This window comes from Salmo salar, chromosome 15, assembly GCF_965601325.2.
Source record: "Salmo salar chromosome 15, fSalSal1, whole genome shotgun sequence".
Taxonomy (NCBI): Eukaryota; Metazoa; Chordata; class Actinopteri; order Salmoniformes; family Salmonidae; genus Salmo; species Salmo salar.
The window spans coordinates 79,701,866-79,727,517 of NC_138305.1; the positions used below are offsets into that span (position 1 = coordinate 79,701,866).

General features: G+C 42.0%; 1 protein-coding gene across 3 annotated transcripts in view; it reads right to left on the reverse strand.

Annotated features, from left to right (window-relative positions):
* Window positions 1–2,030: 2,030 nt before the first annotated feature.
* Window positions 2,031–25,652, reverse strand: part of LOC106572127 (tyrosine-protein kinase HCK) — a 29,516-nt gene continuing 5,894 nt past the window's right edge. For all 3 annotated transcript variants that reach the window (XM_045696059.2, XM_014145986.3, XM_014145987.3), the window contains exons 2-13: window positions 19,927–20,060; window positions 18,362–18,401; window positions 17,727–17,823; window positions 14,705–14,800; window positions 14,513–14,616; window positions 14,271–14,420; window positions 12,987–13,139; window positions 12,655–12,837; window positions 12,463–12,539; window positions 6,325–6,478; window positions 5,888–6,019; window positions 2,031–5,765 (exon numbers count right to left, since the gene is read on the reverse strand). In XM_045696059.2, the coding sequence (XP_045552015.1) occupies window positions 5,563–5,765; window positions 5,888–6,019; window positions 6,325–6,478; window positions 12,463–12,539; window positions 12,655–12,837; window positions 12,987–13,139; window positions 14,271–14,420; window positions 14,513–14,616; window positions 14,705–14,800; window positions 17,727–17,823; window positions 18,362–18,401; window positions 19,927–20,049 (1,512 nt within the window). In that variant the 5' untranslated portion in view covers window positions 20,050–20,060 and the 3' untranslated portion in view covers window positions 2,031–5,562. The remainder of the gene's footprint in view (window positions 5,766–5,887; window positions 6,020–6,324; window positions 6,479–12,462; window positions 12,540–12,654; window positions 12,838–12,986; window positions 13,140–14,270; window positions 14,421–14,512; window positions 14,617–14,704; window positions 14,801–17,726; window positions 17,824–18,361; window positions 18,402–19,926; window positions 20,061–25,652) is intronic.

A 25,652-nucleotide genomic window follows, 5' to 3' on the forward strand; every position in this document is an offset into this window, starting at 1 on the left:
TGTGTACATAAAAAATTGGTTAACATGATAATCCTGAGGTTGAAATTTCACCATCAGAACAACAAGTTACGTTGATGACTTTCATTGGCACTGTCCACAGCAGCATGCTGGCATTAGTCGTGAGTGAGTCTAAAACATGGTCCAGCAATAGCAAGTAGAAAATGTTCCCAATTCCCACTTCATTCAGGAACTCAAGATAGCACCATCAAAACAACTCAGTAACAGACCCGCCGGTGTTTTCAAATCTCCACTGCTGCGCATCATCTGCGGTCGCAAAGACAGACAGACGGACAGAAGGACTGACAGCCAGGAGACAATATTACAGTATTACAGGACTGGCCGTTCCATGATCTCGCCATCACGGTTGACAACTCCCTTGTGTCCTCCTCCCAGAGTGCTAAGAGCCTTGGCGTGACCCTGGACAACACCCTGTCGTTCTCCACCAACATCAAGGCGGTGACCCGATCCTGTAGGTTCATGCTCTACAACATTCGCAGAGTACGACCCTGCCTCACACAGGAAGCGGCGCAGGTCCTAATCCAGGCACTTGTCATCTCCCGTCTGGATTACTGCAACTCGCTGTTGGCTGGGCTCCCTGCCTGTGCCATTAAACCCCTACAACTCATCCAGAACGCCGCAGCCCGTCTGGTGTTCAACCTTCCCAAGTTCTCTCACGTCACCCCGCTCCTCCGCTCTCTCCACTGGCTTCCAGTCGAAGCTCGCATCCGCTACAAGACCATGGTGCTTGCCTACGGAGCTGTGAGGGGAACGGCACCTCCGTACCTTCAGGCTCTGATCAGGCCCTACACCCAAACAAGGGCACTCCGTTCATCCACCTCTGGCCTGCTCGCCTCCCTACCTCTGAGGAAGCACAGTTCCCGCTCAGCCCAGTCAAAACTGTTCGCTGCTCTGGCACCCCAATGGTGGAACAAGCTCCCTCACGACGCCAGGACAGCGGAGTCAATCACCACCTTCCGGAGACACCTGAAACCCCACCTCTTCAAGGAATACCTGGGATAGGATAAAGTAATCCTTCTAACCCCCCCCCTTAAAAGATTTAGATGCACTATTGTAAAGTGGTTGTTCCACTGGATATTATAGGTGAATGCACCAATTTGTAAGTCGCTCTGGATAAGAGCGTCTGCTAAATGACGGTAAAATGTAAATGTATACGAACCATTACCACACGCATTCTGTATCACTTAACTCTCATGTATAATGAGTCTAATTTATAATGGCAGCGAAATAAAAGTAACTGCCAAAGTAAAGGAAACAGTTGAGTAAATAAGTGATACAAAGTGTATTGAAAACAGGTGCTTCCACACAAGCGTGGTTCCTGAGTTAACTAAGCAATTAACATCCCATCATGCTTTGGGTCATGTATAAAAATGCTGGGCAGGCCATTATTTTGGCTACCATGGCTATGCCCTCATAGGATGAAAATGCTCCCATCCACAGGGCACGAGAGGTCATTGAATGGTTTGATGAGCATGAAAACAGTGTAAACCATATGCCATGGCTGTCTCAGTCACCAGATCTCAGCCCAATTGAGCACTTATGGGAGATTCAGGAGAGGCACCTGAGACAGTGTTTTCCACCACCATCAAATGCTGGAATTTCTTGTGGAAGACTGGTCGCATCCCTCCAATAGAGTTCCAGAGACTTGTATAATCTATGCCAAGGTGCATTGAAGTTGTTCTGGCTCTTGGTGGCCCAATGCCCTTTTTAAGACACTTGATGTTGGTGTTTCCTTTATTTTGGCCTGTAGATAGGCCTATTCGTAATGCTGTTGTGTTGCTGTAGTTGTGGATGGATCAGAGTAATAGACTGTAGGCCTACAAAGTGTGCGAGAAGAATTATCAATATCATACGTCATAATTACCTGGAGAAATCTGATCTGCAATTTGTAAATGTAGCTGCTGTACGTATAACTCGTAAAAACTTGGAGACACAAATGGAAAATGAAGCTTTCATATATCCATTTTAAGATATATTAAACAAGATTTTTTGTATTATTATTTAGGACTGAGTCTGGCTTTAACTCATTTTATTTATTGCACTTACAAGCATCTATAACAAAATATCAAAAAGCATTTTGTAAATAAAAATCATTGTTCATATGAAAACATCCCCTATCCAACATTTAATGTCTGTGCAGTCAATTGTTATGGCATCTACCTCAATGCACAAATGATTCAGCCACGTTAGACAAATGATAACAGTGGCCTACATAAAAGCGTTAAAAAACAAAGCAAGCAACAAAATCGCGTTTTCTAAAAATGTCACATTGTTCCTCACAATATCTCACATTCCCTTGTGTAGCCTACAGTGCCTTCGGAAAGTTCTCACCCATTGACTTTTTCTACATTTTGTAATGTTATAGCCTTACTCTAAAATGTACCCCATAATGACAAAGTAAAAACAGGTTTTGACATTTTTGCTAATTTAAAAATACAAAAAAACTGAAATCACATTTACATAAGTATTCAGACCCTTTACTCAGTACTTTGTTGAAGCACCTTTGGCAGCGATGACAGCATCGAGTCTTCTTGGGTATGACGCTACAAACTTGGAACACCTGTATTTGGGGAGTTTCTCCAATTCTTCTCTGCAGATCCTCTCAAGCTCTGTCAGGTTGGATGGGGAGCATTGCTGCACAGCTATTTTTAGGTCTCTCCAGAGATGTTCGATCGGGTTCAAGTCCGGGCTCTGGCTGGGCCACTCAAGGACATTCAGAGACTTGTCCTGAAGCCACTCCTGCATTGTCTTGGCTGTGTGCTTAGGGTCGTTGTCCTGTTGGAAGATGAACCTTCGCCCCAGTCTGAGGTCCTGAGCGTTCTGTGCAGGTTTTCATCAAGTATCTCTCTGTACTTTGCTCTGTTCATCTTTGCCTCGATCCTAACTAATCTCCCAGTCCCTGCCACTGAAGATCATACCCACAGCATGATGCTGCCACAACCATGCTTCACCGTAGGGATGGTGCCAGGTTTCCTCCAGACGTGACACTTGTCATTCAGGCCAAGGAGTTATATCTTGGTTTCATCAGACCAGATAATCTTGTTTCTCATGGTTTGAGAGTCTTTCGGTGACTTTTGGCAAACTCAGAGTGGGCTGTCATGTTCCTTTTACTGAGGAGTGGCTTCAGTCTGGCTTCTCTACAATAAAGGCCTGATTGGTGGAGTGCTGCAGAGATGGGTGTCCTTCTGGAAGGTTCTCCCATCTCCACAGAGGAACGCTAGAGCTCTGTCAGAGTGATCATCGGGTTCTTGGCCACCTCCCTGACAAAGGCCCTTCTCCCCCGATTGCTCAATTTGGCCGGGCTTCCAGCTCTAGGAAGAGTCTTGGTGGTTCCAAACTTCTTCCATTTAAGAATGGAGGCCATTGTGTTCTTGGGGACTTTCAATGCCGAAGAACATCTTTTGTACCCATCCCCAGTTCTGTGCCTCGACACAATCCTGTCTCGGAGCGCTACGGACAATTCCTTTAACCTCATGGCTTGGTTTTTGATCTGACATGCACTGTCAACTGTGGGACCTTATATAGAAAGGTGTGTGTGCCTTTCCAAATCATGTCCAATCAATTGAATTTACCTCAGGCGGACTCCAATCAAGTTGTAGAAACATCTCAAGGATGATCAATGGAAACAGGACGCACCTGAGCTCAATTTCGAGTCTCATAGCAAAGGTTCTTAATACTTATGTATGTAATGTATTTTTGTTTTCTAAAGACCTTTTTTCGCTTTGTCATTATGGGGTATTGTGAGTAGATTGCTGAGGATTTTTGTATTTATTTAATACATTTTAGAATAAGGCTGTAATGTAACAAAATGTGGAAAAATTCAAGGGGTCTGAATACTTTCCGAAGGCACCGTATATACTCTACATGACCCAAAATATGTTGACACCTGCTTGTCGAACATCTCGTCCCAAACTCATGGGCATTAATATGGAGTTGGTCCCCCCTGTGCTGCTATAACAGCCTCCACTCTTCTGGGAAGGCTTTCCACTAGATGTTAGAACATAGCTGAGGGGACTTGCTTCCATTCAGCTACAAGAGCATTAGTGAGGTGGGGTTGAGGTCAGCCAAAGGTGTTCGATGGGGTTGAGGTCAGGGCTCTGTGCAGGCCAGTCAAGTTCTTCCACACCGATCTCAACACACCATTTCTGTATGGACCTCGCTTTGTGCACGGGGAGGTATTGTCATGCTGAAACAGGAAAGGGCCTTCCCCAAACTGTTGCCACAAAGCTGGAAGCACAGAATCATCCAGAATGTCATTCTATGCTGTAGCATTATGATTTCCCTCCACTGGAACTAAGGGGCTTAGCCCGAACCATGAAAAACAGCCCCAAACCAATATTCTTCCTCCACCAAACTTTACAGTTGGCACTATGCTCAGCCATGGAAACCCATTTCATGAAGCTCCAGACGAACAGTTACTGTGCTGACATTGCTTCCAGAGGCAGTTTGGGACTCGGTAGTGAGTATTTGGTATTTTATTAAGATCCTTATTAGCTGTTGTGAAAGCCGCAGCTACTCTTTCTGGGGTCCACACAGAACATGAAACATGACGTAATACAGAAGATTAATAGACAAAAACAGCTCAAGGACAGAACTACATTTTGCAACAGAGAACAGAAGATTTTTACAGGCTATGTGCTTCAGCACCAACCGGTCCTGTTCTGTGAGCTTGTGTGGCCTACCACTTTGCGGCTGAGCCGTTGTTGCTCCTAGACGTTTCCACTTCACAATAACAGTAGTTACAGTTGACTGGGGCAGATCTAGCAGGGCAGAAATTTGACCAACTGACTATGATGGTGCCAAGTTGAAATTCACTGAGCTCTTCAGTAAGGCCATTTTACTGCCAATGTCTGTCTATAGAGATTGCATGACTGTGTGCTCGATTTATACACCTGTAAGCAACGGGTGTGGCTAGCCAAATACACTCATTTGAAGGGGTGTCCACATACTTTTGTGTATATATTGTGCATTCAGTATAGAGAATGGACAGGTACTCTTGGCTAGAATAAATTAGTCACCTTACCAAATAGACAAAACATTTTTTGTAAATTAAAAGATTATACTGTTGTACTCCAGTGCTTGTTCAGTGAATTATAGTGATTCAATGGTATATGCCAGAATGAAAATAACATTTTCCAATATACTGTATGCCCTGGGCATATACATGGGAAATGTACAAATCTTTTTTTATTTCCCATTTTGTGCACTTTCTGGGCGTGTACATAGTTAGAGCACAGTTAATCCATACAACAAACAAACAGGACTGGCAGAGCTAACTACAAAGGGGAAGGGAAGGGAAAGTCACCCAACAAGATATGTAAATGAAATATAAATAAATAAAAATGTTGAAAACGCCTTACACTCAGCCATTTCATGAATCACTGTAATAAATTTGAGTTAAGTTACAGTAAATGCCATATTTCATAAGGAACCATCTGAAACATGTTCAGATCCCCTTTTTTCTCTGTAGGTTTGCCTGTACACATGTACATTTGTATGAGAGTATGAGAGAGTAGGTTATGTATCTGCCTGAATCATTCTGGCTCATGGCTGTTGCTGGTACTGGCTCTCTGTTGCGGTGTAGAAATCCTCCAGGACACTCTGCAGATACTCAAAGGTGGGCCGGTCCTCGGGCTTGTTCTTCCAGCACTCCAACATGATGTCATAGAGCTCCTGCGGACAGGTGTCGGTGCGCTGCATGCGGTAGCCGCTCTCCAGAGAGCGAATCACTTCTGGGTTTGTCATACCTAGATGATAGAGCCAGCACAGAAACACATCATTACAGGGGGACAAGGATTAATTTAATTCATCATTCAATTAATATACAGTACAGGTACAGTAGAGTACATGTTATCATTCAGGTCCTGACCTGGATATGGTGTGCGTCCATAGCTGATGATCTCGGTCAGTAGGATGCCAAAGGACCAGACATCTGATTTGATGGTGAAGGAGCCAAAGTTGATTGCCTCTGGGGCCGTCCATTTGATGGGGAACTTTGCTCCTTTTAGGGAACAAGAGTAGGCTTTCTTACTCTACCTTCTGCTGCACCCTGCTGTCACTGATAAATAATACAGCTTGTCTTTATTCAGTCCCACAGAACTCACTCTGACGCAATGATATATATATATCACTCTTCATTGTTCCCTGACTTCCCTCTCTCAATTTCGAATTCCAAACCACACCCACATCTAAAAGCTCCCTTTCTCTACCACGACTGACCTAATATTTGCTAAATCAGCTGTTATGCTACAGTTATTAATTACCCATTATATGGCACAGATATGTTCCCAAGGGGATAATGCTTACCTTCTCTGGCTGTGTACTCATTGTCCTCGATGATTCGGGCGAGGCCAAAGTCAGCAATCTTGCACACCAGAGCCTTCGAGACCAGGATGTTGGCGGCTCGCAGGTCTCTGTGAATATAGTTCCTCTGCTCGATGTAGGCCATTCCTTCTGCAATCTATGGACAAAGACATGGTTAGATGTCAGAAGACAATAGAAAAGGGGGCACTCGAAACATACTTCTGTGTTTGTTCACTTGGCAAAGGATCACAATGAAAGTATTCAGACCCCTTCCCCTTTTCCACATTTTGTTATGTTACAGGCTTATTCTAAAATGGATGAAATAAAAACTGTTCCTCACCAATCTACACACAATACCACATAATGCTAAAGCGAGAAAACAGGTTTTTCTAAATTTCGGCAAATTTTTACAAATAAAAGAAATACCTTATTTACATAAGTAGTCAGACCCTTTGCTATGAGTCTCAAAATTGAGCTCAGATGCATCCTGTTTCCATCGGTCATCAATGAGATGTTTCTACAACTTGGAGTCCACCTGTGGTAAATTGAATTGATTGGACATGATTTGGAAAGGCACACATCTGTCTATATAAGGTCCCACAGTTGACAATGCATGTCAGATCAAGTCTGAGCAAAAACCAAGCCACGAGTTCGAAGACATTGTCCGTAGAGCTCCCAGACAGAATTGTGTCGAGGCACAGATCTGGGGAAGGGTACCCAAACATTTCTGCAGGATCGTCATTCTTAAATGGAAGAAGTTTGGAACCACCAAGACTCTTCCTAGAGCTGGCCGCCCGGCCAAATTGAGCAATCGGGGGAGAAGGGCCTTGGTCAGGGAGGTGACCAAGAATCCGATGGTCACTCTGACAGAGCAGTTCCTCTGTGGAGATGGGAGAACTTTACAGAAGGACAACCATGTCTGCAGCACTCTACCATTCAGGCTTTTATTGTAGAGTGGCCAAATGGAAGACACTCCTCAGTAAAATGCACATGACTGACCAGTTGGAGTTTGCCAAAAGGCACCTAAAGAACTCTCAGACAATGAGAAACAAGATTCTCTGATCTGATGAAACCAAGATTGAACTCTTTGGCCTGAATGCCAAGCGTCACGTCTGGAGGAAACCTGGCACCATCCCTACGGTGATGCATGGTGGTGGCAGCATCATGCTGTCGGGATGTTTTTCAGCGGCAGGGACTGGGAGACTAGTCAGGATCGAGGGAAAGATGAATGGAGCAAAGTACAGACAGATCCTTAATGAAAACCTGCTCAGGTGCGCTCAGGACCTCAGACTGGAGCGAAGGTTTACCTTCCCACAGGACAACGACCCTAAGCACACAGCCAAGTGAGTGGATTCGGGACAAGTCTCTGAATGTCCTTGATTGGCCCAGCCGGAGCCCGGACTTGAATCCGATCTAACATCAATGGAGAGACCTGAAAATAGCTGTGCAGCAACACTCCCCATCCAACCTGACAGAGCTTGATAGGATCTGCAAGGAGAATGGGAGAAACTCCCCAAATACAGGTGTGCCATGCTTGTAGCTTCAAACCCAAGAAGACTCGATGTTGTAATCACTGCCAAAGGTGCTTCAACAAAGTACTGAGTAAAGGGTCTGAATACTTATGTAAATGTGTATTTTTTATAATTATTATTTTTGATTAAAAAAATTAAAGTTAGAACTGTTTGCTTTGTCATTGTGGGTTATTGTGCGTAGATTGATGAAGGGATTTAAAAAAAAAATCCATTTTAGAATAAGGCTGTAACGTAACAAAATGTGGAAAAAGTCGAGGGTCTGAATACTTTCCAAATGCACTGTATCTGCTGTTTTCAAATGTAATTTTTTGATCTCAAGCTGTAAAGTAAGTAGCCTCCCCTTATGAGACAGGATTTTGCCTACCCCTTAGGATCACCTATAGGATGATAAAATAAGCAGTCATGAAAACAACAATAACAATAAAGATAATTGACTTTCAATTAGCAAATTCTGTTATTTTCAAGCACTGAATACTCCAATATCTACTCAACTGGGACAATATTTCCTTCCCAACATACTGGGAACATCTGGGTTCCCTTTAAAATTACAACTACCAGCAGGCTTTATTTTTCACCACTCACACGCGCACGTATATAGACACACATTGACTGACATATGCTGCTATAGAACTTGATAAACCTAATCTGTGTACCAATCTCAGTTTAATAATATAACAAACATAACCAAATCTGTCATGGTAGATTTAAATCTGAACAGACCGATCCAACAATGTCTTCCTGTTCCCCTTCTCTTTCAGTCATTCTCTCTCTCTCTCCATTCCATTTCGATATCTTCCTAATTTTTCAAACTTCTCACCTCACTTTACTCTACAATCTACATACAACAGATGGCATAAACATACCTAATCTCAGATAAGCATACGTTAATAAGTTTGACTTTTCTCTAAGGTCTTCTTTTTATTTTTTATGCCCCCTATATTGCCTCTGTATATCTGCAGCAACAGGTGTAAAAATGCAAATACTGTATGATCAGGTTCAAACTGATATCTTGAACTGTGTCTATCTATTCCTTGTAATGCAATGTGTCAATAATCATAGTAAAACATATTCTTCAAATATTTAAAGCAAACAATTGTTCAACAGCAAACATTGGCATAAAGAATTAGATTTACAAACATGTGCTGCCACACACCTTCTTCTGTCAAGCTAAAGACAGATTTGAATATTGAAATGCTGCCCACAATATGAGAAACATGGGCCACAGAACAAAGGCAGGATCGGCACTAGACCACAAATGAGTGGCTTGATGATGTAGGTTAATGGACATAACGAGACCAAAGCATTCTCCCTTTGTTTTGTTATGGCATTAGTCCCACTGTTTTGTATCCCCTGTTCCCTTCTGCAAAAGAACCACTGTAGAAGACTTGAAGAATATAAAACCATACAATTCAACAAAACCCGAACTGACAGTTTACATTTTTTTTCAATCGATTTGGTGCATTTTTCAGATGTAAGTGGTGTATTTTCAAAACTCTGAAGTACAAAACTCTAAACTGATAACACTTATAATGCTGTTTTATGTTCAGAACCTTTGATTGTGCATCCATTTGTGTTGAACACATTTTTGTTTTACGTGAAATACCATGATAACATTTTGTTTAGTCACCAATACATCCAATAGCAAAAGATTCAAGACACATTTTTCAAACTGTTGTTTTTGAAGTGTTGAGTTGAAGGAATAGTGGATGGTAAATATACTTTTCCATACAGTATTCAGCTATTACTTTAACTATTTGTTTTTTTCAACCATCTTTTTGTATCTAATGGTAGGATGTGAGAAATATGTCAATCTTACAGTTTCATTATGCTTATACAGTACATAAGTAGAACAAATGAGCAGAAATAGGGGAATTCTGGGGGTATTGTAAAGCAGTAGGCTACAGTAAAAACGTATTGGTGTAGCACGGTGTGTGTAGGCCATTTCTACCCCATGCAGCATTGCTGTTCAAGATCACCTTTTCTACGTGACTTGGCAACTAATACAGTATAACCTTTCTCTCTCAGCTTGACAAAATTCATCAACTTACAGTATATCAATGAAATTCAGATAATGAGTGGAATATATTGTTACAGTTTTTAGCAATCACTTTGGTGCATTTTTCAGACGTGGTATATTTTCTAAACTCTTAAGTACACGGATAAGCCCCCTATATTATGTTCAAAACTTTTGATTGTGCATTCTTTGGGGTTTCACAAATTTTCCCCCCCTGAGTCATTCATGAAGAAAAAAAAATTCTGTGAAATTTTGTTTAGTCACCAATACATCAGATAATGATAGGCTCACCATTTAGTTATTTTAACTACCATTTAATCCAAAGCACAAAATACAATATACACGTTTTTGAAGTGCTGAATAGAAAGAATAGTAGATAGGAACATTTAGTAAATAATTAGTATCCAATGCCAGGTTGTGAGCATGTTGAGAAACATGTCAGTCTTACAGCTCCATTATCCTTATACAGTAAATACATAGGACACATCATCACAAATAGGGTAATGTAAAGCAGTTGGCTACTGTAAAAACGTAGCACGGTGTTGTATGCCATTTCTGCACCAAGATCCCCTTTTCTACGTGTCAATGTCTATGGGTATCTACTAGCATGCTACCTCTAACTTCCTTCATAGTGGACACAGACACATAAAAATGGTATCCACAATTTCATCTGACTCTGGGGAAGTAGATAAAGGGCCTCATTGCCAAAATCCCAAAGTATCCCTTTAACCCTTGGTTGACGGTAGGTGAGGGCGGTGCATCCTGTATACACACAAACTAATTTCCTTGACGACAGCTCTCCTCTGCTTTGCGAAGAGCAAGAAGTATGAATGCCCTGACTTCTGCAGAGGCCGCATCGCAGTAAATGCTGTAAGGCCAATGCAGATGCCAGAATGACCATAAATTGGCTTTAACTGTAACATTAGCAAGCAGTTGCTTATCTACAGTTTGTTGATAGTATGACCATCTGCAGAGCCTCTACAGATGAAAAATCTGGATTATCCAAATAAAGTGTGACCTGTTTTTTTATCGTCACAAAACAGTACCACTTTTATTCCATAGGCAGGGATCCGCACTACTATGCAGCTGTGGCAAAAGCACATTTTACACAGCCTGTCCACAGGTTGCATAAACAATGATTGATAGGCAGTTTAGCCTACACTTCTTCAATTCGACCATTATTGGGGTTAAATACACCTACACATTTGTGAAAGGCAATCCACAACAAGCACAATCCGTAAGGCGCGAATAATTGAGATAGCAGCAGTGTGATTCATGTAATTGATATGTAAATATCAATAATAGGCCTAACTGATATCTATATTGGGGAATAACCCGCTCCGCCACACCACCCCTGCTCGCGCGCATGCCACACTGTTCACACCGTTCTTGTTGGCCGAGAGAACATTTATCAGGTTTAAAGCTTGTTTCCTGCAATTCTACACTTTGCCATGGGGCACAGAGAGAATGTTGCAGTTTTATTGCAAATTTTCTTGCAAGTCTATACATTTTGCCATGTCTAATGTGTATTCATGTGATATTTGAGTGACTCGGACATTACTACAAAATCTATCGGCTAAAAAACATTAGCTGACATGGGCTAGTTGATCTGGACATTTCTGACAAGTTATAAATAGCTCTCTAAGGTCTGCAATGACTGACATTACCAGAGGAAAACTGATGATTCACTATCCAATTTCGAAATTGCACATTGTACTACAACAACTTTCAAGAGTAAGTTGAAAGCCGGACAGTTCCTGAAAAAAAAATGGAATAATAAATTGGACTGTAATTTGACTAATAATAACCTATTCCTGTGCTTTTCCTGCAATCCATCAAACGCATTTGGTGTGTCATCATAGTGTTCTCTGACTTGTGGTCAGACTATCAGGCGGAACAAACTTAAAACTTGTTCCTTTTCCGATGCTGATTTGAATGTCATTGAGAAAACAGAAAGTTGTCATAAAGTATTTTAATTACGCAAACATATTTTCTGAATTTAAAAGTAATCCTAGAAGTAATCAACTCGTTTTTCAAAAGTATCTTTAAGCTGGTTAAAAAAATGTTTTGCTGGTAATGTAACGGATTACAGTTAGTTTTTTGTAATCTGTTACATGTAACAGATTAAATGTCATATGTTACTCCCCAATCCTGTATACAACCCAGGTATTTCAGCAGTACATTGTACACTTCACTATAATTCCAAATGGTAGCACACAGAGGGACTCTTTCCACTTTGTCTTATTGTAGCACTGATAAAGAATGATTATGTTTTTACAGCCACATCCATAAATTATTTGGTTTTTACCTTCCAACATAAATTGATGTCAAAATTATACATTTGAGGTAAAAATATCAAATGTGACAGCAGACAAGAAAATCTTATAGTTAATTGAATATTGCATTTTGAAAAGCAGATAGTTACAGTAGATTGAATATCTGTCCAAATTGAAAGAGTGATTTAGTGCAGTGACCAAGTGACTTTGTGAATTTGTTTTTTGTGTTTAGAGTTGTGAAAATGTACCACATACTTGTGAAAATTGCACCAGTGATTGAAAAAAAAACGAACTATGAGATACGGAAGCTGAATCTCACCTGTGCACAGAAGTCAATGAGTTTGGGGAGCTGCACACGGTTGCCCTCATCACTCTTCAAGAAGTCCAGCAAACTGCCTAAACACGCACACACATACACACAAACAGAATTCAATGACAGAAATACACTGACAGGAAATGTACTGTACGGTAATATAAATGTGTACAAAATGTCAAACTGTAGTGTACATACCCTTTTCCATGAACTCTGTGATGATGTAGATGGGTTCCTCTTTGGTAACCACAGCGTTCAGACGGACCAGCTTGTCGTGCTGCAGGGCCTTCATCAGGTTTGCCTCGTCCAGGAAAGCCTCGACCGACATGGTGCCAGGCTTCATGGTCTTCACTGCCACCTTGGTGTGCTTGTTGTATGTAGCTACAGCAAAAGACACAAAGACAACCACATTAGCCATGCTCAGTTCACAGCTCGCAAAAAGCAAGATGTTTTTAGAATACATATAAACTTATTCTGATCTTCCAGTAATGGTCCAAGCATAACCTTCTCAGAATGTTTGAGTAACTCACCCATCCAGACCTCTCCGAACTGGCCAGCCCCGAGCTTCCTATCAAGTTTGAGGGACTCCCGAGGGATCTCCCAGGCATCCTTCTCCCAGGGCTTCTGGGGCTTGGGACTGAGGCAGGGGCTGGTCAAGGCCTGGCACAGACCATCTCCCTGCTCTATAGGAAGCAAACACATCCAATGAGAGTAAGATATCCACACACAAAGCTCTGAATCATACAGGACATTAACTGAATGTATTTTTTAACTGTACATAACACACATAAATAAACACATAGAAAGTAAACACTGCTGGAGGCCATATAGACTGTGTGCCCATATTCAGAACAGGCAGCCAGCAGAGGGGGCTGTTTACCTTTGTCACCATCTGCTTTAGTAACAGTGACTGCTGGGTTGTATCCATAGAGATAGATAGAGAACTCTAGTTGGATATAACCTATTTTTGCATGGACATTGCCATAGAGTACCACAGTATGAGTCATAATACCCATATAACCTAGCGGTCAAAAAAGGAAATGGTTCCAATCGTTTTTCTATCATTCATTTTTCTCATAGTGGATTTTAGAAACACTTAAAATAAGGGCTGTGTTTCATGTAGGCTTACCCTGGTGTGAAGTTTTGATAACCGTCTAAATCTTCCTAGGTCAAGGTGATTTTTACCAATATATTGGCCTGTATTTACCCCCCAAAATGAAATGCTAATTAGCTGCTAATGTGGCTATCATAAAGGACTACAAATGCCATGATGATCTGGACGAGACTGCTGAATCGAGGCAAAGGAAAGAATCTCTGGATGAACTATCTAATGTTAGCTAAATTTAGAAATTAATAAATTGTCAAAATGTATTTAAATTGACAATTCTGTGAACTGTCTTTTGCAAGTTTTTTACATAATACATTTTTAGCAAAGGTGGCAACTAGAGATGACGTTCAGGAGCTTGCAGGGATTTGTAGTCTTACATGATGTCTACTTTGACGCTAATTAGCATTTTTGAATCTGAGAGTAAATAGAGCCGAATACATTGATAAAAGTCACGTTGTCTGAGAGAGATTTACATTATCAAAACGTCACACCAGGGTAAGCCTACACAAACAGCCCTTATTTTTAAGTGTTTGTAAAATTCCCTTTGAGAAACATTTACGGTGGAAAAAGGATTGGAACCATTTCCCTGTTTGACCTCAAGGTTTTCTCGGTATTATGTGCATTATGACACCTCCACTGTGGGCCTATCTATCTCGATGGGTGTATCCCTGTGTTATGGTGGTCTGGCCATGTTGTTGGCACTCACTTTTATAGTGGCTGACCAGTTCCTGCAGGTTGTTGAAGGTGATGCGTGGAGAGATGTAGAAGCCACCGTTATCCAGTGTACGGATCTTGTAATGCTTGACTGTGTCTCCTGATTGGGAGTCACTGTCCCTTACGGATAAGGAGTAGCTGCCTGTAGTAGGACAGAGAGAGGATGTTAGCTTGCTAAATGTGTAAATGTTTATTTGTATATGTGTATGTATAAGAGCTTTTTAACTTGCTCACCCTTGGTGGTCTCACTGTCACGGATCATGAACGATCCCGTTTTGTTTGCTGATGCTAGCAGCTGCCTCTCTGCATCTTTCCTGCTCACTCCTTTATAGAACCACCTGGATGATGGTAGATTTATTTCACACTGATTCCTTTGAGCAGCTCTACTCATAAACTTTTCACACAGTGCACTGATAAAACACTTACTCTTCGGTTTCAAGTCTGTCTATGGCTACATAGTTACTGGGGATGTAGCCTTCCTTGCCTGTGCTAATTAACTGTGCTCTCCACCATTCTCCAGATCTAGAGAGAGAGAGAGAGAGAGAGAGAGAGAGAGAGAGAGAGAGAGAGAGAGAGAGAGAGAGAGATGTGGGTATAGGTAAGCTATACACTGCTTTGTATTTATTTATTTATTTTATTTATTTATTTATTTCACCTTTATTTAACCAGGTAGGCAAGTTGAGAACAAGTTCTCATTTACAATTGCGACCTGGCCAAGATAAAGCAAAGCAGTTCGACAACATACAAAAACACAGAGTTACACATGGAGTAAAACAACATACAATCAATGATGCAGTAGAAGAAAAAAAAATACGACTATATACAATGTGAGCAAATGATGTGAGATAAGGGAGGTAAAGGCAAAAAAATGCCATGGTGGCAAAGTAAATAAAGTATAGCAAGAAAAACACTGGAATGGTAGATTTATAGTTTGAAGAAAGTTCAAAGATAAAATATAAATAATATGGTGCAAAGGAGCAAAATAAATAAAATAAATAAATACAGTAGGGGAAGAGGTAGTAGTTTGGGCTAAATTATAGATGGGCTATGTACAGGTGCAGTGATCTGTGAGCTGCTCTGACAGCTGGTGCTTAAAGCTAGTGAGGGAGATAAGTGTTTCCAGTTTCAGAGATTTTTGTAGTTCGTTCCAGTCATTGGCAGCAGAGAACTGGAAGGAGAGACGACCAAAGGAGGAGTTGGCTTTAGGGGTGACCAGAGAGATATACCTGCTGGAGCGCGTGCTACAGGTGGGTGCTGCTATGGTGACCAGTGAGCGGAGATAAGGGGGGACTTTACCTAGCAGAGTCTTGTAGATGACCTGGAGCCAATGTGTTTGGCGACGATTATGAAGCGAAGGCCAGCCAACGAGAGCGTACAGGTCGCAGTGGTGGGTAGTATATGGGGCTTTGGTGACAAAACGGATGGCACTGTGATAGACTGCATCCAGCTTGTTGAGTAGGGTATTGGAAGCTATTTTGTAAATGACATCGCCGAAGTCGAGGATTGGTAGGATGGTCAGTTTTACGAGGGTATGTTTGGCAGCATGAGTGAAGGATGCTTTGATGCGAAATAGGAAGCCAATTCGAGATTTCACTTTGGATTGGAGATGATTGATGTGAGTCTGGAAGGAGAGTTTACAGTCTAACCAGACACCTAGGTATTTGTAGTTGTCCACAAATTCTAAGTTAGAACCGTCCAGAGAAGTGATGCTGGACAGGCGGGCAGGTGCAGGCAGCGATCGGTTGAAGAGCATGCATTTAGTTTTACTTGTGTTTAGGAGCAGTTGGAGACCACGGAAGGAGAGTTGAATGGCATTGAAGCTCGTCTGGAGGGTTGTTAACACAGTGTCCAAAGAAGGGCCAGAAGTGTACAGAATGGTGTCGTCTGCGTAGAGGTGGATCAGAGATTCACCAGCAGCAAGAGCGACATCATTTATGTATACAGAGAAAAGAGTTGGCCCAAGAATTGAACCCTGTGGTACCCCCATAGAGACTGCCAGAGGTCCAGACAGTAGGCCCTCCGATTTGACACACTGAACTCTGTCAGAGAAGTAGTTGGTGAACCAGGCGACGCAATCGTTTGAGAAACCAAGGCTACTGAGTCTGCCGATGAGGATGTGGTGATTAACAGTCAAAAGCTTTGGCCAGGTCAATGAATACGGCAGCACAGTATTGTTTCTTATCGATGGCGGTTACGATGTCGTTTAGGACCTTGAGCGTGGCTGAGGTGCACCCATGACCAGCTCTGAAACCAGATTGCATAGCGGAGAGGGTGCGGTGGGATTCGAAATGGTCGGTAATCTGTTTGTTGACTTGGCTTTCGAAGACCTTAGAAAGGCAGGGTAGGATGGATATAGGTCTGTAGCAATTTGGGTCAAGAGTGTCACCTCCTTTGAAGAGGGGGATGACAGCAGCTGCTTTCCAATCTATGGGAATCTCAGACGACACGAAAGAGAGGTTGAACAGGCTAGTAATAGGGGTTGCAATAATTTCGGCAGATAATTTTAGAAAGGGTCCAGATTGTCAAGCCCAGCTGATTTGTAGGGGTCCAGATTTTGCAGCTCTTTCAGAACATCAGCTGAATGGATTTGGGAGAAGGAGAAATGGGGGAGGCTTGGGCGAGTAGCTGTGGGGGGTGCAGTGCTGTTGAATGCAGTAGGGGTAGTTAGGTGGAAAGCATGGCCAGCCGTAGAAAAATGCTTATTGAAATTCTCAATTATAGTGGGCTTATCGGTGGTGACAGAGTTTCCTATCCTCAGTGCAGTGGGCAGTTGGGAGGAGGTGTTCTTATTCTCCATGGACTTTACAATGTCCCAGAACTTTTTAGAGTTGGAGTTGCACGAAGCGAATTTCTGTTTGAAAAAGCAAGCCTTGGCGTTTCTAACTGCCTGTGTGTATTGGTTTCTAACTTCCCTAAAAAGTTGCATATCGTGGGGGCAGTTCGATGCTAATGCAGAACGCCACAGGATATTTTTGTGTTGGTTAAGGGCAGTCAGGTCTGGGGAGAACCAAGGGCTATATCTGTTCCTGGTTCTAAATTTCTTGAAAGGGGCATGCTTATTTAAGATGGAGAGGAAGGCATTTAAAAAAAATAACCAGGCATCCTCTACTGACGGGATGAGGTCAATATCCTTCCAGGATACCAGGGCCAGGTCGATTAGAAAGGCTTGCTCGTTGAAATGTTTCAGGGAGCGTTTGACAGTGATGAGTGGAGGTCGTTTGACCGCTGACCCATTACGGGTGCAGGCAATGAGGCAGTGATCGCTGAGATCTTGGTTGAAAACAGCAGAGGTGTATTTAGAGGGCACGTTGGTTAGGATGATATCTATGAGGGTGCCAGTGTTTGCGGCTTTGGGGTTGTACCTGGTGGGTTCATTAATAATTTGTGTGAGATTGATTGTATGGGTAACGATGTATCTTGTTTGTGTGTAAATGTCAGATACACTCACTCCTGTAAGATTTTAAGCTTGTCTCCCTTCTTAAAGTCCAGGTCTCCATCATTTACACCCTCATAGTCATACAGTGCAATGGCAATGCTCTCAGTACCTGGAGGGGGCAGAGAACATAAGTGTGTGGGTGTGTGTGAGTGTGTGTGTGTGTGTGTGTGTGTGTGTGTGTGTGTGTGTGTGTGTGTGTGTGTGTGTGTGTGTGTGTGTGTGTGTGTGTGTGTGTGTGTGTGTGTGTGTGTGTGCGTGTGTGCGTGTGTGCGTGTGTGTGTGCATGCACACATATGACAAAGAAAGACTTGTGGGTGACATCGTGTGCAACTTTACATTCTTAATACAACAACAGTGCCTTGCCTGGGTCACTTCATGGCTGACTGCTTTACCGTTATAGCAGTGGAGAGATCATCTCTGCTGTCTCGTGTGATCAGGCCCTGTGTGGTCTATTTCAACCCACACACGCTCACTTCTTTCACTCTCATACAGTATGTGGCCTCATTACATGACAACAAACGGTAATCCATTTTAGACACACAGTATGTAGTGTGCTGCTCAAAATACAGTGCGATAAAGTAATAGTTCCTACATCACAGACTCAAGTAAGCAATGTGAGTACTGTAACTTTTCTGCGTTATACTCACCATTAGAGGGGACTGGAGGGGCAACGGAGATGGTTCTGTTCTGTAAAGACAATATGAGATTAGAGTTTTGAGGAGAACCATGAGAAATGTAGTATGGAACATAGTATATTATAGTTCAAGTATAGTTGGGAGAAAGTAAGTGAGACAGAGAAGGAGATGTGTGGTCAATGACAGACTAAGCAAGAGTGAGATAGACTGACAGAAAATAGGAATGTAAGTAAAACAGAAATAGAGGAGAGACATTTCATTTCAATCACTAAATGTCTGTTCAATGATCACAAACAAATTTCTGCGCTTGTTTGTTGTGCTACTTCTTCTTCCTCATTGTAAATAACAGCCCTGAGTCACATCCCTGCTACTGTAGCACATAACGTTCTGAGAACCAGATGTTTCTTAGAGCTTAGAGAGAGCCTGGTTGTCCTAAAGTTATTTTGCATATAACCTTCCCACAAATGTCTGGGATTGGTGCAGGATAGTTGCTTGGTTTTGGAACATTTTCAGCACATTTAAGGAACTTGACAGAAATTAATAATATTCTTCTGTGGGAATTTCAGTCCTCCAGCATAACGGTTCTATTTAAAGTGATATTATCAAATTGTTCTGAGAACGTTAAGAAAACTTCCATAAAAAAAACACAAGAAATATACATTCCAATCTCAGCATCGACAAAACTCTCTGTATCCACTATTTTGTTAAGTGTGTTCAGGTGTATTGGCCGCGCCCACTAATTGGCCAAACCTGATCTTACTGAGTGCTTTTCCCTTTGAAATAGGGTTTGCTTGAATAGACCAAAATGAACAGCTTTGTATGCTTAAAAAAATATGGCATGCTAGCTCCACGCTGGTGGATTAATTCCATGGATGGAGAACAGAAGATTATAGGTTTGAATCTCACTGATGCCATGTCACAATAAAAATAAATGTGTTTGCATGATGAATGCCCAAGTAATTTCCATGCATCTTATCTGCGCTTGGAGGTCAAAAAAGTTTACCCCAAATAAGCTATCAGAGTTATTAAAAGACGTTTTAAGGAAGTCATTCAAAAACCTCCAAATAACCCACAATTTTAATTCTCAGAGCGTTAATAAAGCCTCCCAGGAAGACTTTCAAAGAACATGAGCAAAATGTTCTCAGAACCTCCATGCGATCTAAATATAAACGTTCCCGGAACAGGCAAAATGTTTACTTCTGTTCTCAGAACATTTAAAAAACGTTTCGTATGGCATTTATTTGTCCATTTAAATTTTAATTTTTATTTATTTAACTAAGCAAGTCAACACATGACAACACAGCATGGTAGAAACACAACATGACAACAACACAACATGTTAGCAGCACAAAACATGGTACAAACATTTGTTCCCACAACCAATGTGAAACCAAAAACATTTGTTCCCACAACTTCCAAGGAACTAGATGTGATAGCTGGGTTTACAATTAACACACAGGAAGTAATGACCACCCCAGACACCAAAGTAAACCTACTTACAGATCAGTATCTTGTTCTTGGCAACAGAGGAGAGTCTAGCAGTAATAATAATAATACCCCCCCAGGTGTTCACTCACAGCCTTGGTCCCTGTGGTGGGGTCTTTGACGTAGTGGGCTGTCTGAGTCTGGTTCAGAGAGTCATCATTGACCACACCTTTGCTGCTGGGATCCTGCTGCTCATTGGACCCCACACAGCCCATAGTGGAAGAACCTAAAAATGTGTTATTTAAAAAATATCAGTCAGAATACAATGTCTGTTCACTACATTTGGACTGGCAACGCAAGGTGGAGAGAGTGTAAAAATGGCACCATAGCAGTGCTAAGTCAATGTATTATGAAGAGTTTACTACAAGATACTGTATGGATATACTTGCCTTATGCTCTGAGGGTGACCGTTTACTGTAATATTTCCCATACAAGCCTACAGTGCTGTTACACAGCTGTTTAAAAGCTACAAAATGCTCAAAGTCATAATCACCAGAGTGACACCCAACAAGCAACGCGCAGGCCCGCCCTTGGGACAGCAGGTTAATGGTGATTGGTGGCATGAAGAGCTTTTTCTTTTCAACTTAAACCATAACATAGTAGGGCTATGTTCAGAGTCATATGGTCTGTGTAAAATATTTACAAGAGAGAAATTAGACAGGGGTAATTCTTATGATTGAATAGTGTCTATGTCTGTGTGAGAGAGATAGGACCTGTCATGTTATTGTTCATCTGTGTTGAAATAAACAGATGAGCTGCAGTATTAAAATGAAAGGGAAAGGAAAGGGTAAGGGGGGATACCTAGTCAGTTGTACAACTGAATGTCTTTAACTGAAACGTGTCAGCGTGAAAGAGAGAGAGAAAGAGAGATGAAGGGAAGAAGTGATGTTTATCAGTCTGAGAGATACCCTTACCCTAACCTAACAGAATGAAATGTGTAACTATTCACTTCCCTTTCCATTTAAACTGTATTCCTCTTTGTCACAGCAGGGTCAATTTCTTTTTAACAGTTAAAGTTGAACTTGCAGCAAAACCATTTAAGGCAAAATGGTTATTGTGATTGAACCTTTTCCAATCCATCATGTTATGCTTCTCCATGCCAGTATGCCAGGCTACAGGTATAGGACCCCCCCCCCCCCCCCCTCTCCGGTTCTCAGGAGAAGATGCTTCTTCCAAACCATCAATTGTTGTATCATGAAAAATTTTCTCTGGTGGTTGGCCAAACCATTCTCATCCATTTACAAACCTCCTCAGCCTCTTATCAAGCACTCACATCATCCATTTATCTCATCAAACCATGACACACATGGCATGTACTTCCTGTACAGAGGAAGTTAACTGGAGGTGATGATCAGACCATAGACGCAGAGAACTACCCTGCTCTTTAGAAAGTGCCCCCTCATCCTTATCGTCTCCATCCATCTTTCTATCCACGTCACTTGATCCAATCAGCCCCTAATAACACCCCAACCATCCTCCTCCATCTGTCTCTGGACTCTGGCAATGTCTGTCTGTCTGTCTCTAACCCATCATATTACCCACAGATGCAAATCTAGTTAGCTGTGACAGCCCTGCGCCATGTGTGCCTCTGGCACTAACCGCTATCATTGCATCTGCTGCAGGGCAGGCGGCGGGCGGCTGGGACTGGGAGTGTACACCATGTGAAAAACATCACTGCTAAACCTCCTCTGCTAGTACTCTCACAAACTGCCATGCCATGGAACCAGGAACCAGGCACCATACACACACATAACATATTAAACTTATGGAAGCAAGTTTCGGGTGTGATGTGACCATTTACTGTTTTTTATTTTATTTTTATTTTTACAAAATCCACAATTACTACTTTCCAATCAGGGTTTAGAACCTAAATGATTTTCTGAACAGAATCCCTATTTTGTTTGTTCCGTTGCAGTGTTCTGAACAAGTTCCACAAAAAAAATCTAACGGTTCATATAGTACCTTTTCCTTTTTTTTTTAAAGCTTGTGAAATCGACAGTTTTGACAAAATAGCTCGTTAATTTACTCTACCAATTAGTAACGATAGGGAAGCTTGTTATGGAATGAGCAATAGTTGTTCAGTTTCAAGTTATGTATGTACAGGATACAGATGTACACCGCCCAAATAAATTCTCACTTGCAGGTTCCTTCTTGATTATGCAACAACAATAAGAAATAATAAAATATTAGAATACAAACCTAAAGTAAATGGTTCAATAGAATAGAATAAACATTTTAGCATAAGTATAATACGGGAAGGCACAATTTATTATACAATATTTACACGTGTTTTGGGGAAGAGGGATTGGGGGTCAAGTGTTTAAGCTGTGCAGTATTTAGCAATAATAAATAAGAATCTAGTGGCAGCAGTTGAGATGTATGTGTGTGTGTAGCATGAATGTATATGTGGGGGGGGGGGGGGGGGGGGGGGTGCGTGAGTGAGTGAGTGAGTGAGTGTGTGCTAAGGTGCAGAGAGTCAGTGCAGGTGGTAAGTCCATGTTTTTGGTCAGAGTGCTATTGCAGGCTCAAGATGCTACTGAAATTTCACCATTGGGGAGAGAGTGAGAGAGAGGGGTGGACATGGAAGGGGCTTGGCTTGAACAGGTTCTGTTCCCTGAACCGGTTCAAACCCCTGGTTTCCATCAAAATATAGATTACAAGCCATGAAGAGGCATTGCATCTACAGTGCATTTGAAAAGTATTGAGACCCATTGATTTTTTCCACATTTTGTTACGTTACAGCCTTATTCTAAAATGTATTACATTGTTTTTTCCCCTCATCATTCTACACACACTACCCAATAATGACAAAGCAAAAACAGGTTTTCAGAAATGCAACTGTATTAAAAAATTTAAAACTGAAATATCACATTTACATACTGTAAGTATTCAGACTTTTTACTCAGTACTTTGTTGAAGCACCTTTGGCAGCGATAACAAGTCTTCTTGGGTATGACGCTACAAGCTTGGCACACCTGTATTTGGGGAGTTTCTCCCATTCTTCTCTGCAGATCCTCTCAAGCTCTGTCAGGTTGGATGGGGTGCATTGCTGCACAGCTATTTTCAGGTCTCCCCAGAGATGTTTGTTTGGGTTCAAGTCCGGGCTCTGGCTAGGCCTCTCAAGGACATTCAGAGACTTTTTCCGAAGCCACTCCTGCGTTATCTTGGCTGTGTGCTTAGGGTTGTTGTCCTGTTGGAAGGTGAACCTTCGCCCCAGTCTGAGGTCCTGAATGCTCTGGAGCAGATTTTCATCAAGGATCTCTCTGTACTTTGCACCATCCTTCTGAAAGGTTCTCCAATCTCCACAGAGGAACTCTAGAGATCGGTCAGAGTGATCATCAGGTTCTTGGTCACCTCCCTGACCAAGGCCCTTCTCCCCCAATTGCTCAGTTTGGCTAGGAAGTCAGCTCTATTAAGAGTCTTGGTGGTTTCAAACTTCTTCCAGAATGATGGAGGCCACTGTGTTTTTGGGGACCTTCAATGCTATAGACTGGCTACTCCCAAACTGGCTATTCCCAAACTGGCTATTCCTAAACGTTGCACGTGATTCACATTTTCAAACAGTCCATTTAGATTTTCCAACGGGGCTATGCAGCCAAAGAGATACTGCCCCCTTACCCGGGAAAGCACCGAACAACAGACAGAGACGTTGGACCATCGAAGAGGCGCAAATATGATGAGAACTACATTGATTTAGGGTTCACTTATATTGGGAGTAGTGCCTTTCCTCAGCCACAGTGTGTTATATGTGCAAAAGTACTATCTCACAACTCGATGAAACCTTTACTCTTGTGCAGACATATAGAAACGAAACATGCCAATTTGAAAAATAAGCCACAGGAGTTTTTTGAGTGAGAATTAAGACTACTTTCGAGTAGTAAGACATGTATCAAACCAATAGGTTCCTTTAAAATAAGAAGGGTCTAGAAGCATCTTGTATGGTGAGCTATCAAGTGGCTAGGACAGGCAAGCCCCATACTATTGTGGAGGACTTAATTCTTCCTGCTGCCATGGCTGGGACAAAGCTGGGGAAAATGCAAAAACATATATACAGACAATGCCTTCATCAAACAACACTGTTTCACGACGCATTAGTGACATGGTGGGAGATGTTTTGAAACAATTACTGCTTCGCATACAAGCCAGTGAATTCTATGGGTTACAGCTGGATGAGTCAACAGACGTGGCGGGCCTGGCACAGCTCCTGGTATATGTCTGTTACATTTATGGGGGGTAAATTAAGGAAGACTTCCTCTTCTGGAAACCACTGGAAACCAGGACAACGGGAGGATATTTTTAAAGTACTGGACAGCTTTGTGACATCAAATAGACTTTGGTGGTCAAGATGTGTTGGTATATGTACTGATGGCGCAAAAGCCATGACAGGGAGACATAGTGGAGTGGTAACGCGAGTGCAAGCTGTTGCTCCCGACGCCACTTGGGTACACTGCAGCCTCCACCGAATGCCTGACAGCTTGAAAGACGCTTTGGACAATGGTTAACTTTGTTAAAGCAAGGCCCCTGAACTCTCGTGTATTTCCTGCATTATGCAATGATATGGGCAGCGACCATGTAACGCTTTTACAACTTACAGAAGAGCACGGGTTATCAAGGGGCAAAGTTTTGACACCTTTTTTTTAATTGAGAGGCGAGCTTAAAGTTTTCTTTACTGACCATAATTTTCACTAGTCTGACCGCTTGCATGATGACGAGTTTCTCACATGACTGGCCTATCTAGGTGATGTTTTTTCTTGCCTGAATCATCTGAATCTAGGATTACAGGGACTCTCCGCAACTATATTCAATGTGCAGGACAAAATTGAGGCTATGATTAAGAAGTTGGAGCTCTTCTCTGTCTGCATTAACAAGGACAACACACATGTCTTTCCATCATTGTATGATTTGTTTGTGTGCAAATTAACTCAAGCTTACGGACAATGTCAATTGTGACATAGCGAAGTACCAGAGTGAGCTGGGTGCGCAATTACGCAGGACCTTCCCCGAAATGGATGACACAAACAACTGGATTCGTTATCCCTTTCATGCCTTGCCTCCAGCAAGAGAGCCTCATTGAAATTGCAACAAGCGGTTCTGTGAAAATGGAATTTAGTCAGAAGCTACTGCAGATTTCTGGATGGGGCTGCGATCAGAGTATCCTGCCTTGGCAAATGGCGCTATTAAGACACTGATGCCCTTTGCAACCACGTACTTATGTGGATTCTCGGCCCTCACTAGTATGAAAACTAAATACAGGCACAGACTGTGTGAGGAAAATGATTTACGACTGAGACTCTCTCCAATATAACCCAACATTGCAGAGTTATGTGCATCCTTTCAAGCACACACTTCTCATTAACCTGTGGTGAGTTATTCACCATTTTTGATGAACAAATAAGGTTTTATATGTAAGATGTCTAAATAAAGAGCAAAATGATTGATTATTATTATATTATCATTTGTGCCCTGGTCCTATAAGAGCTCTTTGTCACTTCCCACGAGCCGGGTTGTGACAAAAACTCACACTCATTCTTATGTTTAATAAATGTATCTTATAGTGTGTGTGGCAGGCTTACAATGATGGCAGAAAAAAACATTTGAGAATGTGCTGACCCTGGTGCTAGAGGGGGTACGCAGCTGGAGGTTGAATGTTTGGAGGGGTACGGGACTATAAAAAGTTTGGGAACCATTGCTGTAGGCATTTTTTGGTACCCTTCCCCAGATCTGTGCCTCAACACAAACCTTTGTCGGTGCTCTAAGGACAATTCCTTGGACCTCATTGCTTGGTTTTTGCTCTGACATGCACTGTGAACTGTGGGAC